This window comes from Falco punctatus (assembly GCF_963210335.1).
Source record: "Falco punctatus genome assembly, chromosome: 1".
In the NCBI taxonomy this organism is placed as follows: domain Eukaryota; kingdom Metazoa; phylum Chordata; class Aves; order Falconiformes; family Falconidae; genus Falco; species Falco punctatus.
In genome coordinates this window covers 122,620,384-122,638,864 of record NC_137580.1, presented here as the reverse complement: position 1 = coordinate 122,638,864, position 18,481 = coordinate 122,620,384, and the positions used below count along the sequence as shown (strand labels likewise).

The 18,481-nt window shown below is 43.6% G+C and overlaps 2 protein-coding genes across 2 annotated transcripts; one reads left to right on the top strand and one right to left on the bottom strand.

Moving 5' to 3' along the window:
• Positions 1-41: 41 nt before the first annotated feature.
• On the bottom strand, positions 42-10,910 carry SCPEP1 (serine carboxypeptidase 1). The gene is made up of 13 exons (XM_080383548.1): positions 10,760-10,910; positions 9,571-9,716; positions 8,570-8,659; positions 7,515-7,670; positions 6,958-7,032; positions 6,677-6,749; positions 5,585-5,622; positions 5,270-5,398; positions 3,699-3,783; positions 2,785-2,895; positions 2,009-2,146; positions 503-666; positions 42-388 (listed from the first exon to the last, which is right to left on the bottom strand). Exons 1-13 carry the CDS (start codon positions 10,821-10,823, stop codon positions 323-325), a joined length of 1,335 nt encoding a protein of 444 aa, XP_080239674.1. The 5' UTR covers positions 10,824-10,910; the 3' UTR covers positions 42-322.
• A 50-nt stretch (positions 10,911-10,960) lies between these two features.
• Positions 10,961-16,428, top strand: COIL (coilin). The gene is made up of 7 exons (XM_080381289.1): positions 10,961-11,242; positions 11,527-12,718; positions 13,046-13,132; positions 14,185-14,232; positions 14,842-14,917; positions 15,629-15,717; positions 16,217-16,428. Exons 1-7 carry the CDS (start codon positions 10,992-10,994, stop codon positions 16,301-16,303), a joined length of 1,830 nt encoding a protein of 609 aa, XP_080237415.1. The 5' UTR covers positions 10,961-10,991; the 3' UTR covers positions 16,304-16,428.
• The last annotated feature ends 2,053 nt before the right edge of the window (positions 16,429-18,481 follow it).

The window sequence follows — 18,481 nt, the reverse complement described above, 5'->3', positions numbered from 1 at the left end:
GGGAAGGGCAGCTTTTTACAAAAGCACAAAATCCTTCCAAGTCAAAGGCAAAGGCTAGTTGTTTATGACAGTGGACTTCCCTCTGGAAGAGTCATTATGAACAGTGTTAAGGCAGCAAATCACAGCTTACAAATTCAAAAGCAAAAACTCATTCAAGGAAAAAAAACGCCTTTCCATACATGCTTGTGCATGTTATCAGCAAAAACAGAGAGGCTATGGGTCCAAACAGCTGTTGTTCCTCCTGCGGCTTCTTACTCTGGACACACATTCTGCAAGAGCACTGACATTCAGCAGGAAGCGAGGCCAGCTGGCCTCCCCTTCCCTACTGCTGCTGTTGCGTCACCATCCTGACCATTTTCAGCGCCATCTCTCCTTGATCAGATGGTACCTAGCACAGAGATAAGAGCACAAGGTAAGCAGGTGCCATAAGGAAGCAGAGAGCAAGCATATATGCATCTTCAGTTTTCTTGCTGATAACGGTGCATCCCACTCCATTATTTACCATGTGCCCAGCCTTAAGAATCCAGAAGAAAGCGAAGTTCTCATAGGCCTTGTGGAAAGCAGCTGTCTCAGTGGATTCTGGAGACACATAGAGTGCCTTCCACCTCTGCTGGCTGAACTGGTTCAAATTCGGCCATTTCAGTTTCCGGATCCAAGCCTCCTGGCCTGTTAGAGAGAAGAGAGATGCTTGATTACACCAATACTGACATAGCAACTTGGGAGTCCCAGTTCAGCTGGATGCCCACTGTACTAGATACCAATACAGCAGAGTCAGTGGGAAGTCTCTGTATGCTCAGATTCTAAAAATAATTTTGCTATGTCTACAGAAACAACCAAGGCTATGTTCAGGACAAGCTGAAACAAACCAATGGAGGGAGAAGGGAAAAAGCAAACAGTGAAGATTTAAGTGAAATGCACTTATGATTGCACAAGTTGAACATGTGCCTCAGAGGTTCTGCAGCTCCCACATTTCTGACATGTTTTGCTTTACTCCTTAACCACCTTGAACGTCCTGCTGTGGAGAAGGATCGGCCACACCAAGTCCCCTTCTTAGAGATCTGAAGAGACACTGCTTCTCTGTTTATTAGTCAGTCATATGGAGAGACTAGAATTTTTTCTGTTTTCAGGTGCTGGCTAGAAAAGGTGGAGGTCAAGACAGGAAAAAGCCCCAATTCCAAGGACAATTCCAAGGGGGACAAAGCTTTAGCTTACCTCTGAACTACTGGAAGAATTTACATGTTAACTGCAACTCAATTTTAGCTCAGTCTGTGACTGCAGATTATTTAAATCAGTAAGAAAAGGTGAATGGAAGAGAGCGCGGCAGTCTTGCAACATAAGGCATTTCAGCAACCTTTGGCCTGGCTCCCAAACTGCCACTTGATCAAGCCTGTCCCTTGCTGCTTGCAAGATGCAAACAAAGTCCTTGAGTGGCCAAGTCGTGCAGGAGCCTACAGGTTACTGAGCAGCAGGTGTGACCGCTCTTCAGCTGCACCCTCCCTGATTAACTACCAACACCCTTGTTCCACCTCAGCTGGCACCATGCTCTGCTGCAGGCCACTAGGTTGTGTTGTGCACAAATCTACAGCAAGACATGACCTCTGCCCCAGAGAACAGGATCTTCAAGGCACAGCAGGAGAGAGGATAATCGCCATGTATTTATTCATCTATCCTCATTCTTCATTTATGAATGAGCATACATATATAAGTGTCTAGCCAGAAGAACTACGTGAATTATTAGCTACCTACTTACTTACAGGCTTCAGTAAAACAAGCAATTAGTGATGTTGCAGATCTGTTTCCCAACAGTATAATGGAGGTAAAGGGATCACCTCTGAGAGAGATGTAAACAAAACATCCTAACAGCTGCTAATTTGTGACTACTATTTAAGTGTTGCCAGTAAGATAAGAGATTTCCACAGAAGACTGCAGAGATCCCGGTACCAATATTACCAGCAACTTCACATTCTACTCGTCACCTGTTCCCAACCCCAGTCAAGAAGTCCCTTACCCATGGTGTCAACAATGAGATCCAGCTGCCCGTTATACACCGTAACATTGACATTGGCTGCCAAAAGCTGATCAACAATATCAATGACAGGTTTCATGAAGTCCTCAGCCATGTTCTGAAAGACTTCTATGGACTGACCTGGTTGGAACCAAAAAGATGACAAATTTTAACTGATGAAGAATGCCATCCCCAAGCTGGGACAGAAGCAGCTGGCTAAGGGTTCTAAAGTGCAGTTCACAGCTGCACAGAAACCAGTTGTAGCCCAAAGGGGCAGCCACTGGTTTATCCATCTGAGGAACTAAAGAGGACCAGAAAGCAGCCACGCTCCCGCTGGAGCTCACAGACAGCACTGCAGCTTCTGCCTCCTGTTACCACATACAGGGTGCTGGCAGCAGGCCTTTAAGCCTTCCTTCCTGTTTTACACCCTCCCCTCCCCACCATACAGCATTACATGATACCAGATTTCTGGCAGAGAAACCAACAGGGATTTTAGAGTGCACGAAAGACCAACCAGCTGCTGAGATACAGAGGATCTTCTTCCTCCCCCTGTATTTTTAGCTGCTTCACTAAACGTAGATACAGAATCAGAACCACATCTGCTGCCATGGGCCTGCCTCATTACGTGTTATTTCTGAGAATAAGACCTCTTCTTAGGCCCAAGGATAATGACAATTGAATGTGATTGCTTACTACAGTAACGTATCTTCCTACAGACTGTGATATTGTGAACAGCAATAACAGACTCATTAGATGCACACTAGCAGGCAGGAAAGTACCTCCCCATTTCACACAGTCAGGAATAATTTTTAGCTTCTTTCTGATGGGTCCATTCATCAATTCATTTAGGCTGTCCTTATGCATATTTCTGACATGGCGTTGGTAAAGTCCTATTGAAAAAGAGAGAACACACTGATTATCAGCACATTTAAGACAGTCATCCTGCGTAGGTAACAATTTTCAGTGTTACAGTCACAGCCAACTCTTTTCTAATGAAAATACAACATCAGAGAGAGATTTGCTTACTTCTACTAGAAACCACTGAAGTCACCCCTTATGTAGGTCAGGGGATGATATGCGAAAAACCCAACCACCCATTTCTGCTTTTGGCTAACACAGCACTTTTTCAGGGGATCAGCTTCTGCTTTAGACATGGTTTCTTCTCAACAGAGCAGTTATTTTTGAGCTGCAGTGCTTTAGTTTTGGGAGGTAACTGTGCCACTCACCTTCCCTGCTGAAGCCAACAAAAAGAGATAAAGAGTTTGGAAGAAATTCTATACATGTGTTTTTCACATTGATGCATAAATGTAATGGAACAAAAGAGTCAATCAGACTATCTATATTGATGAGATGTTTTTGTGTCCTAGCTTGAAGACAGAAATGAGAGACATTAAGAGGAAGTAACTTAAAGGTCATAAAACTATGCTGCAATTATACTGACTGCTTCCTTTGCATAATTTGTGCAGGATGAATAGGTGGAGGTGTAATCTATAGAAAGGTTGCTCCACATTCCTATTTAACCCTATTTATGCAAGAGCAAACAAGTTCTGCTCAGGAGAGTATCAGTCTTGTTCGGATCTGAAGGCCCCATTTTAAGGATGTGCTAAATTGAGGCTGTTCCCACTGTCAGGGTTGGAGGTATATAAATGCAAACATAGGGCCTCAGAAGCTCAAGTACTTAAGTACAACTTACTGAGATGGAGATTTCCTTGTTCATTTGATTTCACTTCTGGAACCTCCTTAGTCATGATGTTATAAAAGTTCACATTGTCTGTGTTCTGAAAACACAAGATAATTTCAGTAACACTGTAAAAAAACATTTCTCAGATATGAGGAACAGACTATTCTGAAAAAAAGAGGGGTAAGTAAATACTAAATAAAGGACCCTGTGACGTGGCATTTCACCTACATGTCAGGAAGATACTTATGGAAAAAACTTTGGTTCTATGTTTGCTTTGAGAAGTAGGGAAGAGGTTTCTCAAGTTTTTATTGTTCACACATGGGTTGTGCCAGAGATGCTGTTTACTTCTCTGAAGTGGATGTGAAGCTACAGGAAGCCTGACACCCTGCAGATGACTGCAGATTCTCATTACTCATGGAGGGAGCTGCAATGCCAGATGATGCTTTGACATGGTCTCTTCTGCCAGATCTAGTCTCACCTGATGCTGCGTGTTGCTCAACATCCTCCCAACCTACAACCCTTCAAAACCCAAATTGCTTCCTCAAGAACATGGTGACAGGCATCAGCCACCCCTCTTTGGAAATGCTGACATCTGGATGCAACCAAGAATTGAAGAATAGCAGCTCTGATGCACATACCAGGCTGCCTGCATAAAAAGGACAAGTATGATCGGTGCTGCCATAAGAGTAAGTTACTCAAGATCCCTGAAGCCGGGCTTTATTCAATTTTTGCATTTTTAAAAGTTCTGATGCACAGAAATCAGCTCACAACAGCAACCCTAAAAGAAATGAAGTGCTTGTACCCTGACAGCAATACCACAACTGGGAAGATAAACAGACTTAAGAAAGGCAAAATAGGAACCACAAGCTCCTTCCAAACAGTAAGTGAAACCAACTATTTGCAAGGCATCGTTTAAAAGAAAAAAGAAAAAAAAAGCAACAAAAGGAAGCAGATCCAGATTCATCTTTCTGAGGAAGCCAGAGCTTTACTTGTACTAAAACAACAGAAGAATGAGATTTTTGAGCAACACTTCAACGGGAAAAATGAGTAAAACTTTACCTATCTTTTAAGCTGGAACTTGCTAAGTAACAAGATGCAGTAACCCACAGTAACAGAATGTAACTTGAGGTTCCTTTCCATCCTGTGCACCTACTATGGTTCTTTAAACAGAGATCTATGCTTAACCTGAAATATGTGTCTTGCTTCATAGTTTTCAATATCCAAAACAAAGCTTTCAAGGAGACACAGCTCATTTAAGTTGAGACAGTTCTACAGAAATCAATGGGACTAACTGCACGCTAAAAAATAAGGATCTACTTAAGTGATGTGCCAGGTTGAAGCCTTGACGCAATACTGCAAGCCCGTATGGGTTGCCCTACCCACTTCCTCTTAAAATTGCACAGTGGTGCGCAGCAAACAAACAGCCCTTTTACATCAGCACTGTGATAAAACAAACACTGCCAAAAATTACTAGATGGGATGCTGGAGAATTCATGTCAGCCCAGTGCTCACAGAAAGGATAACCTGAAGTTCTGTGCCTCCCCAGGCACCAGTTAGATACTAATGCTGGTCAAAGATCTCACCTCTTCAATGATATCTTCAGCCTTGCCCCAGAGCTCAGTGGCCAGCCCATACTGATTTTTATTTATTGCATCCATTATTTCTTTGGCAACACCAGTCACTTCTGCTAGACCTTTATCATCAAGGAGAGACTTAAAGACAAACACAAAGGAGGACAGCTTTAATTGTAATTTCACATTCATTCCTCACTAACAGTTTCCATGCTTTCAAGGTGTTATTCCAGGTAAGAGCTAACCTTAAAAATCACTATACTATCCATTTATACTGCATGGCAGTACAAGTAATCAGGTGAGGACTGAGGTTAAGAAGGTACTTACAGTGCTGTAAAGGTAGGGCCCCCAAGACAGCACAGAGTCTAAAGAAACAGAACAGATTTCAAACATTGCTTTTGGTTTTGACATATGTTTTCCTTTACTGTAGCAAGAATGATTGTAACCATATATGGAGACGAACTAATCAGTAAAGAGGTACTGTCAGCTCAGTTTAGCCCAAAGGTTATGTACCACAGAGCAGGTTCTTTACAAGTCCTGAGAACAAATAAAAGCATTGCAATATCATTCAGCCCCTAAACATTAATCAGTGAAATTTATTTAAAGCAACAGACATGTTCTTACCAAAATGTTCTCAACCCAACACTGCAGCACATTGCCAGAACACGAGGAGAGATCTGACAAGTGAACGGGCTTTGTCTAAACTGATCTGTTTGCAAAAGTTATAGTGGAAATAAACTTAGATATAAAACAAATCTGTTATATAACAAGTTTGTTTACAAGGTCTCAGGGATCAGCTGATAGGAGACAGACAGGTGTTTGCTTGATACTGTCCCATGCTGCAAAGAATTGTGAAGCCTGCCCTGGCCAATCTCGTTGAAGGATCAAGAGTCCTTTAATTTGTTTCTTGTCCTCCACCAGACACACACTGTCTCTCTTCCAAGTCTGAGAGCACATCAGTTCCTCAGCACAAGGTCTTCTTGTGAAAAGAAAGAGAAAACCTCAGTTGAGGTTTTGTCAATCATTTGGTGGCCACATTTTAAGTGCAGTACTCTTACCAAAACACCTCAGAGGCTGTAGAGATGTGCAGGGACATTTCACCACCACCCCTCTTCAAATGCAAGTATACTCCTCGCTGACTTTTTTTATTTTTTACTCTCTGACTTTTCATAATCTAGGTACATTCTAAAGGCAGATTCTTCAATCACAGCTTGCAGTGTTGAAGTATTTCTTTTTGATTTACCAGACTCACTAGAGATTTAATTCAGTTAAGGCAGTACTGGCATTTTTGACTCTAGGTATCCATGGAATTATTAAAAAACAACACAACAACAACCACCCACCCACAGTATCCATGGAACGATTTAAAAACAACACAACAACAAATACCCACCCACAGTCTGAGGATTTTAAACGTACCCAAAGGAGAAATCCACGAGTCTCCAAGAGCAGCCCCCATAAAATTGCACTTTATGGTCCCTTTTTGAACAGCCTTGGTGAGTAAGAAGGAAAACAAAACCAAACAAAAATAATCAACTTTTAGTTAAATATTCGTGACTCTAGAACCAGTTTTCTTTAAGTGAAAAAAACAAGTAGCAGGCTGAATTAGGCAACAGGGACAGTGTATTTCAGGAAATATAAGTACTTGCAGACCACCACACTTTAAAGTAAAAAGTGAACTACATCTTCCAACTGCTCACCTCATGCAGCTCTAAAGCGATGCCAGCAGCCATTTTACCTCCATAAGACTCGGAAAATATGTAGAATGGGATGGTCTGGAGAGAGAGAAACCACACAATGAACCTGTTGGGCAGAGGACAGAAGATACCTCCAACCATCTCCTACATCCCACAGAACCCAGGCACTGGCTGCTCACCTCTCACTAACAAATACTGGGTATTTTTCTGATTCTAAGCTGCAGATAAGATTTCTGTAACGTCCTGGTGTAATTACCAGGGTAAATTTTGAAGCAGGCACTTCAGTATTTGGAAGTAGAAACAGCAGTGATTCTTTATGCTTCTCTGATCACACGACAGACAATAATCCACGCCATTGCTTATCTAGCATCAGATTCAAGATACAACTTCTGAACTGTGAGAAGTAAGAGGCAGTGGTTATACCTGCACTAACTCCCACCAACTGCATGCTACCTAGTAGCAAAACCTGCCCATCTGGAAGCCTGTTCACCAATTGTTTTTGAGACCTGTTTAAAAGCAAAGAAAAGATATGATCCTAACCAAGAATTCAATTCACTTACCTGGAATTCTGTTCTACGTGTGAAGAATTCTCCAAGAAAAACCATCATATCAGAAACTACCGTGGTAAGGTTTTTGGCAAACAAGCTGCAATCATCCACATAACTGAATCCAGTTCCCACAGGATTATCCACAAACAAGATACTGGCTGCCTGCAACTGTACAAGCAGAAAGAAGGTTTGTATGAAAACCCAGTTCAGCACCAGCAAAAAACTTAGTTTTGATGGTACAAATAATTCACTGAGCCACCAAATCTCTGGCCCAGAAAGAACTTGCCAAAAAATTAGGTGCAAGTCCAAAGAGAGAATGGTAAAGGTGAGACTTGTCGTCAGAATGTAAAATAAGAGGGTTTTCTTTTTGGAGGTTTTGTAAAATCACTACAGTAAATGCTATAGTTGTACAGTTGCAAGTGTACAAATAAGATCAGCAGATCAGCACACAGACAGCTAGCATGGCTCAAAGCAGTAAGGCTCACAAATAAAGAGGTACAACATAAGGTCTTTCACTTTGCTCAGTCTGCAACAAGAAAGGCACCCAAAAAATCCCAGTGATCCAAAGGCAGATCACCCATACCATCTAGGGAACTCCAAAGGAGTTAGACCACTGGTAGCTCAGAGGACAAATAGATTTCATTAAATAAACTTCCACCCTCGTAGGCAGCTGCAATTTGTTTTCCCTTGAAGGCCATACTGGAAATGTAATTATGAGCCATTGGTTATATGTTGCCAGCCATCCAGAAAAACCGCTATGACTGTAGGCAATGAAGCTATGACCTGAAATAACATCTTTCTAGAATTTCCTTGCTCTCAGTTTCCCAGACATCTGCAATTCACAAATCCATGGAACCCCAGAGATACTCCATCAAATCAAAATAATAGGTCTGTTCTTCATTTCTTAACAATGCTATTCCTCTAAGCCAATTTATTAGCCATGCTATTTTAAGATGAAATCTTATAGTTCTGTTGAACTTTAAATGAAAACTGTTCTTTGCATTTTTGCATAGCAATCATGTGCTTGCACAAGCAACAAACATCTGCAATCAGTAATTATACTATACCCAGGTTGTATTTCTTCGTTTCATTTCTTTGTCTAACGGACCAATTTCTTCAAAGTTCCCAAACCCACAGCCTGAAGCTCCTGGACCTCCCTGTGGGGAAATACCAAGTGACAAATAAGTTAAAAGGCAGCATGGTATAGATATGACAGACAGGACAAAAATATAAGCAAACCAGTTAAGTAGAATGACAAGATTATAAATTTTAAAAAATGGCTTTTGCACTACATTTTAATTTGCAAGCAGGCTTTGTTCCTCATCATCTTTCATTTATGTGTACACATGCCATTTCTGAAAGCAAGAATTAACAGAGAAGTAATTGCCCACTTGTGAAAGCATCTAACGAGTTGCATGCTGTATGAGTGCAGTTTGAAAACCCTTCCCCTTATTCCCTTAATACCAAATTTAGAAGTCAGCTACCTACAGAGGTTTGCAAGTCATTAGTTTTATCAGCATGTACAGCGCATGCATTTCGCTCTGAAGAAATAACCAAGAAAGAAAAAGACCAAGTCATCAAGTGATTATATCCAACATTATCTTCTGAAATGTCACGCTGGAGGTGAATGTGGAGCACACGCCACTGCCTTTTAATCAAGCTGTGACTGAATTCGACCAATCTCTAAACAATCAGTCTCTCTTGTTTCCACATAGAAATCATTTGTATCGATTCTCTCTCTCTAAACCTTGTCTAGACTGTAAGCTCTTCAGGAAAGGAGCTGTGACGCTACAACGTACTTGTAGTGTCTGGCACAGAAAGCACTACTGTAAAGATAAGAACAACTTCTATTTCTGCAATTTAGCTTGGTGGAAGGAGAGCAGTTGAGGACACCCTGCAACTGCAGAATGATATTTTCATTATTTCTTCCTAACCTGAATACCTCACTCACAAGGTGAATCATTTAGAATCAGACGATTTTGAGTCCCGTTTCTGTAGAGAAGCAAGATATCTACCAGACTGAACTGGAAAGAATTACCGGTTTTAAGCATCTTTCACCAAACCTTACCTGAAGCCACAAGATGAGAGGTAGTTCTGTGAAGTCTTTGGTTGGGTTATCTGCATAGTAGAGCCACCAGAACATGTGGGCCTTACTTCGCACTTGCACGTATCCCCATAGCTCTTTGGGTTCTTGGGATTGCCTCAAAACTACACCTTGTGGGGGAAATAAAAATCAGAATCAGCTGGTTAAAAAGGCTCTGCTTTGGACTGCCCACCAGATTTGTTCTAAAATGTTACATTTCCGTCTTGGGTGTGATAATTAGAACTACTTCCATTACAAAAAATTACTGTAAGAAACCTGCCTATACTTACACCCACACACAGAGCTGAGTTATCATCAATGAATGAAGTTAAGCGTGTAATTAAGTGCTTACTTATCAGCGCCTGACCTTACAGCTGCTGCCGAAATGGCAGCCTGACAGCTCGGATAGTTGGTGGTTTTTTCTATCGGGGAAACATCTGAAGTTTTTTTCAAGGCCTGGGCTGAAAGCACAGCCCCACCAGGCACGATGGGGTAACTCACACCAGTTTCAGGATCACCAGCGGTGCTCCTTCAGGGGTCCGACACTCTGATCTTGGTCCCTGGGAGGATCAAATCATTTCCCAGCCCCCCGGGGAGCGCTGGGCACACAGCGAGGTCGCTGCTAAATGAACCCAGGAGCCAGCACCAAACTCAGGTCGGTAGAGTCTCGTCGACTTGAGCAGCCAGCCTCCTCCGTCCGGGCCACGGCCGCTTCCCCGGAGCAGATCCCTGACCTCCCGGACCGTGCCCGCAGGGAGCGGCCCCCGGGGAAGCAGCAGAAGCTGCCCCCGTCCGACCCCCGGGGCGCGGGCACGGCCACGCTGGCTGCCCAGCGGGGACCCCCGGCGGGGGGGACTGCCCCGCTGGAACCCGAGCTCCCACGTTCCTGCTCCAACAGGGCTCGCTGGGGCTGCGGGGAGCGCGGACCCCGGTCAGCCGGGGCGGGAGGGGGCGGCTGCCCAGGCCGCGGGACCCCCGGCACAGCACGGGCCCGCCCCGAGCCCGCCCTGCCGCCGCCGGGCCCCCACCCCCTTCGCCACTCCCGCCCGGCAGCACCCTCGGCGCGGCTGGGGACCCCCGGCGGCTCAGCCCGGGCCCGAGGCCGCCGCTCCGGCACCGCCCGAGGCACGGCCGCGGGGCAGAGCCCCCAGCCCCCCGCCCCCCAGCCCCGTACCTGCGGCCAGCAGCGGCAGCACCAGCAGCAGCACCGGCAGCACCGGCGGCGGCGGCGGCCCCATCCCGCCAACAGCTCGCGGCGCCCGCGGCGTCACGTGCGCGGGGCCCGGCCCGGCCCGGCCTCGCCCCGCCTCTCGGGGGCGCGGCCACAGCTCGCGCGCCTCCCGCCCTTTTTGTCCCGCGCGCGGCGCCGTCGCCCGCCGGTGCCACCGCGCTCCCCCCCCCCCAAGATGGCGGCGGCCGGCGGCGGCCCGTTACGGCTGCGGCTGCTCTTCGACTACCCGCCGCCGGGCAGCCCGGGCTGCGCGCTGTGCTGGCTGCTGCTGGAGCCCGGCCAGGTGCGCCTCGTCACCGACCTCGTCAGCCTCATCCGCCACCGCTTCGGCTTCAGCCGGCGGGCCCGCCTCAGCCTCTTCCTGGAGGGCGCGCTGCTGCCCCCGGCCGAGAGCGCCCGCCTCGTGCGGGACAACGACTCGCTCCGGTACGGCGCGTGGGGGGGGGGGGGCTGCCGGGGCGGGGGGTGTCCCCTCGGCGGCTTGAACCGCGGGGAGCGGGGCGTGCGGGCCCCGGCGCTCCCCATCGCCTCAGGGGCGGCAGGAGCGCGCTGCCGCCGGCCCGCGCGGGCCTCGGGGGGATCCCCGCGCCGTCCTCTGGCGGGTGGCGCATCCCCAGTATCCCGCGTCCCTGAGTGTGCTGACGTGTAGGAAAATGGTGTTAATTACCCTTAATAGCGGCTTTGGCTTCTTGGTGTTTTTTCTTTGACAGAGTCAAACTGGAAGAGATAGTCGCAGAGGATTACAAAGAGACAGATGATGGCTTCTCTTACCTGCCAAAAGACAAAAAAAGGCGAAGGCAAAAGGAGGAGGAGGAAGAAGAATTACCTATAAATGAAGATGATGGGCATAAAAGGGAAAAGAAAAAGAATAAACATAATCCTGAGTATTCCTCTTGTAGGGAAGAGGCCTCTGTAGATATTTGGGAGTCTCAAAAAAGGTACAAGAAAAGAAAAAAAAAGGAAGAAGTTAGTGGAAGAAATAAACTCACAGGAGGTAAGGAAGAGAGCTCTACTGACCAATCTAAAAAGCTTAACAAAAGGGAGAGGGAGAAACAGTTGCCAACAAAAAAGAAGGATGAAAAGCAGACACAGGCTGCTGCAGCAAAGATGGCTTTAGAACAGGCAAATAAGAGCTTGTCTCTAAATTCTAGTGACAGTAACACAAAAAAAACCACAACACAGTGCAGAAAAAAGAGGGTGGGAACTTCAGATTCCTCCAGCACGTCAACTGACAGTGACAACAGTGAATTAAACGTAAAGCAAAATAAATTTTCTCGTAAACCTGTAGTGGCAACGCTTCCCAAAGACAAATTCCAAGCTGCTGCAAATTCTAATGTGAAAACTGTTGCTTCTAATAAAGTGACTGTAAAGTCTAACGCTGGAAACTCCACTAAGACTGCACTTAGTAAAAATGCTCAAAAATCCCAGTCCTCGAGTTCAGATTCTGACTCGAGTACAGAAGATGAGAAAGTGGCAACAGCACAAGACAGTACTGCGAAGAAGTCACCGCCTAACAACGCGGCAGCTGTAAAAACCAGTACCACCAAGGCTCCCAAAGCAAAGACCTCCTCTTCAGAGTCTGATAGTTCAGATTCAGAAACACTTGTTATTAAAAAATCCACAGCAAATACTGGACTGAGTAATTCCATAGTAAGAAACTCTATTAAGCAGTCCCCAACCAGTATTCAAGGACCACTTGCCAGCCCAGGCCGTGGAAAGGGGCGTGGAACAGGAGAGGATAACTTCTGGAGAGGACCTAGGGGCCGTGGGTTTCGTGGGATGATGAGGGGCCAAGGCCATGGGAGAGGAGCAAACCCCAACTTCTTCTATAACTACAGCAGTGAAGGCCAGAAACAGAGGCAGTTAAATGAAACTGCAACAAACACTTCTGTTCTTGTCCAGGTGAGTGACTTGGGTAGTCATAGGTCACCTTTCTCTTGCAGCTGTAACTACGAAAAATGTATAGGATGAGAGTAATTCCTAAAACCAGAAATAGATTAGTAGGATAAAGGTTGATCTTAACTTAGTAAATCTGATACTGTATCTCCATTTAGCAGTGTGAGGAAGTGATTGTATTACATATCTCATAACAAAGCACTCTTAATATGTACCTTACTTGGTCCAAGTCCAAGACTCAGAACTGCTTACAGTCTATACAGCATAAACATTGCCTCTTGTTTTTATTAATACCGTAATTAAAAATCAACGGCTTTACTGTTTCTTTCACAGAATCCTGTGGAGGTCCCCAAGAGAAACTATAGTGTGTTACCTCTTCTAGCTGCTCCACCACAAGTGGGAGAAAGAATTGCCTTTAAGGTAAAGAACTTGTGGAATAGTGAATGTTGGTGGGCTAAAGTTGTTTCATTTGGGCCACTGCAAGTTTTGCAGGACACGCTACTAATAGCATAGTCCTTACAGCTAAAAGCTTACACTGAAGAACTTAATCTTACATTGTTCTGGGACCGTTATCCTAGAAGCATAAGAGTTAGGAAGTGGTCTTCATCCCACTTAATTGTTCTTTTAAAAAAATTTTGTCTTAAGCAGTTGAGCACATGCCTTGTGTCAGATGTTTGTAGGCATCTCTGAAAGCATTCACAGCTCTTTTGCTGTCTGTCTAACCTAATAGTTGCCCATACAACAGAAACTGTTAACAGTTTTTGTTGTTGGCTTTAAAAAATTCTCCTGTTGTAAAGCCTGACTTTGATTTTTAGGAAGGTTTGGAGGAGGTGCGTAAGCTCAGTGCATTTCTTTAGACTTCTTGTATTTGTACAACAGAAAGAAATGTTTTCTCCAGTTATTTCAGTGTGCGTTTCCACGTACATTTGTACAGTGACTCTTTTAGCTAGCACACAGGTCAGTTCACAAATAACAGAATTTTTTGGTTCACCTTCAGAAAGTCTCTCTCTACTGTGGGCATATTTTCAAGGTTTACATTTAAACAGGAATGTCAGAAAGAAGCATCTTGCCCCTCTCTTCCCAACACGCAAGGAAGGTCAGCATTAAAATGAGATGCTATAAAAAGGAAAAACCAAAAAATCTCAATGTTGTTTTTTCTCTCTGTAGCATTTCTGCAATGCTATTGCAAATCTTACTGTACAAATAATTACATTTCACTGTCAAATAAAAGATAACTGCAGTTGAGGAGACTGGGATCCATCTCCTTCATCTCCTCTCACAGGCTGACCTGAATGTAGGTCAGCGGAGCAGTGAGTCCTGGAAGACAACCTGGGACTGTGACTGGCATTGGGATCCGGGAGCGGGAGACTTTGTTCTTGGACTTTCCCCTTGCTGAGGAAATCATGTCTGGGTATAGGTGGCATCATCGAGGGTCAGGAGAAGCTGTAATTTATTTGCATTTCTTTTGACAGCGCTTGGAACTAACGGCAAATTACAGTCCTGAAGTTTCAGACTATAAGGTACTGTTCTTCTTTCCTCCCTTAATTCACTTACAAAACTATTATAGGTCAGGTAAGGCTTAAATATTTTGAGGTTATGCAGTGTTTTTCTTCTCACCCAGTTGACTCCACCGGCTATTCCTGGTACAGGAGTAAAAATGAAAACTCTAGAACCCAAAACTAACTGAAGATTTGAAAGGTGTAGCAGTTGATTAAAAAAAAAACCACAGGTATCCTTAATGATCATTAATATTTTAGAGATGACAAACAAATGCAGGCCTTCAACCAGAAAAACGCAGCTGTGTTCAAGTCTGCTGCTGTTTGAAGTCAAGGCAAATTCTTGAAACTGGTACAAGTAAAATTTTCTATTTCAGATAACTTAGTTTCTGGATAAATACTGACTTAAACTACCAAGACAGTGACAATGAATAACTTCGGTTTATTGATGCCAGTAACTGCAGATTGCTGAGCATTAATACTCTGTCAGATTTTCCTATCTCTGTGTATAAACTCTGCAGACGGTTGTGCTTCCTCTAACTGTGATCAAGTACCGCAGCGGTTGTAAATACAGGATAGTTACTCAGTACTGAAGTGTATCTTACCTGATTCTTTTCTTGTTGTTTTATGAAGGAGGGAAAAATAATCAGTTGGAATGCTGATAAAAAACAGATTGAGCTTGAGATCCTTTCGTCATCACCAGCACAATGTATGTACCCTGGGACACCAAATGCTTGTGGGCATGTACATCACTTGGAAAACAGCTAGTCCAAGGCACGCTTATGTTTCAGGAGTATTTCAAATTTCCTCCAGTTCGTTCTCAAAACATCCTTCCCAAGAAAGTATTTAAATGGAGATGTTCTAACACTTGCTAGTTATTTTAAAGATGCTTGTAGGTATTTACAAAATGAAATTTGTCCAGCCAATATGAAAACGTTAAAATCTTCATATGGAATTACACAGAGAAATTTTGGTCATAATGCCATTCCTTGCAGTGTCAGGGAAGCCACTGTCTTCAGTGGATGTGAAACTGGGTCCCTGCGATGAGACAGTGCACTTCAGAGACCTGAAACTATCAATGTTTCTGAAATTGTGTGTGTGTGTGTATATATATATATATATGTATACACACATTCCTGTTGCCATTTAAGCCAGAATTCATGAATCATCACCATATGAGTATTTTTCTCAAATGTCGGCAGCATATTGTTGTTTAACTTTTTCATGCATATAGTCAGATAATTACCTGAATGTTGGTGTGTAGTAGTCAGTTCTGCCTCAGAATTTTTTGTTACAATTATGAATGCAAACACTTGGCTAAGAAAACCAGCTGGTTTTCATTAGCTTTCTAAAGATGGTAAACATTTAAACTCTTTTTTTTTCTTTATAGTCAATGGGGTCTGTTTGTTTGTTTTTTAAGTTGCTAAAGAGCCAGGGAAATTTGATCTGGTTTACCAGTCTGCGGATGGAGCGGAACTGATAGAGTATGCTGTTCCTCAGGATACAAAGGTACGTGCTTGTCCTGCTTTGAGCCTGTTAGAGGTTTTCGGTAGCTGACACATGCCTGCTTTATGACTCCATTCATCTCAGTGAGATTCTCTTCATAATAATGCATCTGATTAAAATAAATGGAAGCAAAACCAACTCTTCTTTCTAGCAAGAATGTTAACTGTTACGAAAGAATCACTTTCTTGCATGTTCAAAGTTACCAAACTGTGTAACGCTTTGTTTTGGCTAATAAAATAGACAGTATCATGTGTAGATAGAGTATTGCTTCATATCAGGTTATTAATTTCACACACTGTTGGTTTTTTTAAACCTGCATTTTTCCTTACCCAGGAAGGATATCAGGCAGGTTGAGATTCATCAAGACCGATGCATCACAGGAAGGATCTGTGATCTTTGTTCACTGGTGCTGTTCTGAGTCTAGACAAAGCGTAATGTAGGAGAAATTGCATCTGCCGTTACAGCCAGTGCATGCTAAGTCTTGCCTGTGTTTTGTTTTCAGATAACTGAAAGTTGGGATGCACTGATAGAGCCAAGGCTGATTGTTGAGCCCCCAGTGAATGGATCCAGCATTGAAAATGAACACTGAACAATTACAATGTGAAAAAATGTAAATAGTTGTATGGACTTGTTTTGTGAAATGCTGCCTTCTAGTTCTGAGGGCAGCAGATGCACTGGTGGATATTTTTAATAAATGGTTTAAAAAAGAAACTATGCCAAAAGAAAAAGAAACATTTTTTTTCTAGGATATGTTTTTATGTAATACAGGAATACTGTTTATTATGAGAACTCTTTAATATAGATCTGCTGAGGTTTTTTCCTTAATAGAAGCTTAATAACAATTTTTATATGCTACTGCTGCAAGCTGTAAAACTGGAACGGTGTGATCAAAAAGATAAAAATACGACCTTGTATGGGCAGTAATGCCATTTAAATGCCTGGGTTTGGCTAGAGCCATGCAACTGCCATAGGTAGTTTGTTGTAAGGGTAATTAAACCCAACCTTTAAAAATTAAATATAAATATTGTTGATGTGCATATCTCTTGTATCATGCTCTGCAGCTGCAGAGGAAATGTCATGACCTTGTGGTTATTTACAGGGTTTACCTGAAGATGTCAAGAAAAGCCTGTGGATTTCAAGCTTCTGTAATTTTGGGAGGCAGAGAAATAGTACTAGGAACTGTCAGCTTCACCTAGAGCCCGTGGAATATAACATGAATTCCTGGCAAAAGTGTGTCCCAGTGTGTTAATCTGTGTAGGCTCTAAAAACCTGTTTGTTGGTTTGTTTTAAAGCAAACCTTTTTGCCCTTTTAAGTGCTGAAAGTTTCTTCTTTCTTTCTCAATAGCAGAATGGCTCACCAGGTTCTGCGCTTCACCAGAGCACTGCGCTTCAGTGACATCTCTGCTAGTTACCAGCATTGAGGCAGCACCTCGTACCCATGAAGTACTTTCACCTTGGCAAGTCTTAAAATTTTAGATACTCCCTGTCCTGGGTAGTTGACTCTTAAACAGGAGACATGGAAAAAAGCCCCTAGATACAAACACACACCTGACAAACTGTATGTCATGGTTTAGCTAACATGTAGTCGTGACAAGGGCCTGACTACATTAAAATGCTGCACACCTTTGCATTACCTTTATTAAAATGTCTTGTTTGCGAAGGAATCCTTTTTATATGAGTAAAACTAATCTGTGTATTGTGGTTCTCTTCAGTTGCCATTGTTTCATGCTAGTGCTTGTTTTTTAGAGAAAGGGATGGTTAGATTCATGTATCTATATTCTTGCAAACTGGGTAAAAAGAAAATTCCAGAGCTTCTAGCACAGTTGTGCTGAGCCAATTGGGGTTAATGGAAAGACTTTTTTCTAAAGGAAATGATTAATTTTGGATTCTTCAGAAATTGCAGAAACAAAATGCAAGTATTTCACAGCATTTTAGAGCAGGATTCGCCTCTTGTTCCTTTGCCTACTGTGTGTTTGGGCTATAAATTAAATGGATACAGAATCCCTCTGGCTGTGACTTAACATGATGGTTGAAAACAAACATACCTCAGAGAGAGGATGTTTTGAAGATACAATCTTGAGTTTTATTTATCCATTGTTACCAAGTTTGGGTGAAACTGCAGGTTTCAATGCACAATTTCAATCAAATCAAGTAAACACAGGGTGAGGGAGCTGGCTGGCTGCCCCTCCTGTCACACCACCCACCTCTTGACAGCCACACACAGGTTCCTCATACCTGGGGAGCCAGGGCAGGGCCCAGGCGCTGCATGGTGAGAAATGTGGAATGTGCGTGCGAATCCCAGAAGCAGCTGGTGATGCTCTGAACAAACCCCCGTCTGTTGTGAGCCCCTTTGCTGGGGCAGCCCCACTGTCAGTCACGGGGGCTCCTTGCCACCCTCCTCTATGCAATTTAGCATTATGGGTTTGTTTAAAAAGCTTGTTAAAAGTTTTTGACAAGTTCTAGCCTCACGACTCAAAACGAGGATGTGTTTGAGCTAGCGAGCCACAGGCCCACAGCTGAGCCCCTGCAGGAGGCTGAAGCCAGAGCTGTTGAACTGATCTTAGATCTAAAAGTTTGCTGCTGTGACTACAGACCTTGCAACTATACATACTGCTTGCTCTGTACGAATTTGGGGTAATTTATAATTCTGATAGGCAAATCATACCTACTTAAACCACTTTGAATATTAAATCCAAAAAAGGCAAAGAATACTGGAACAGCTGTCTCGATGTTTGTGCAGCCACATGTACATGAACAATTGATTCTG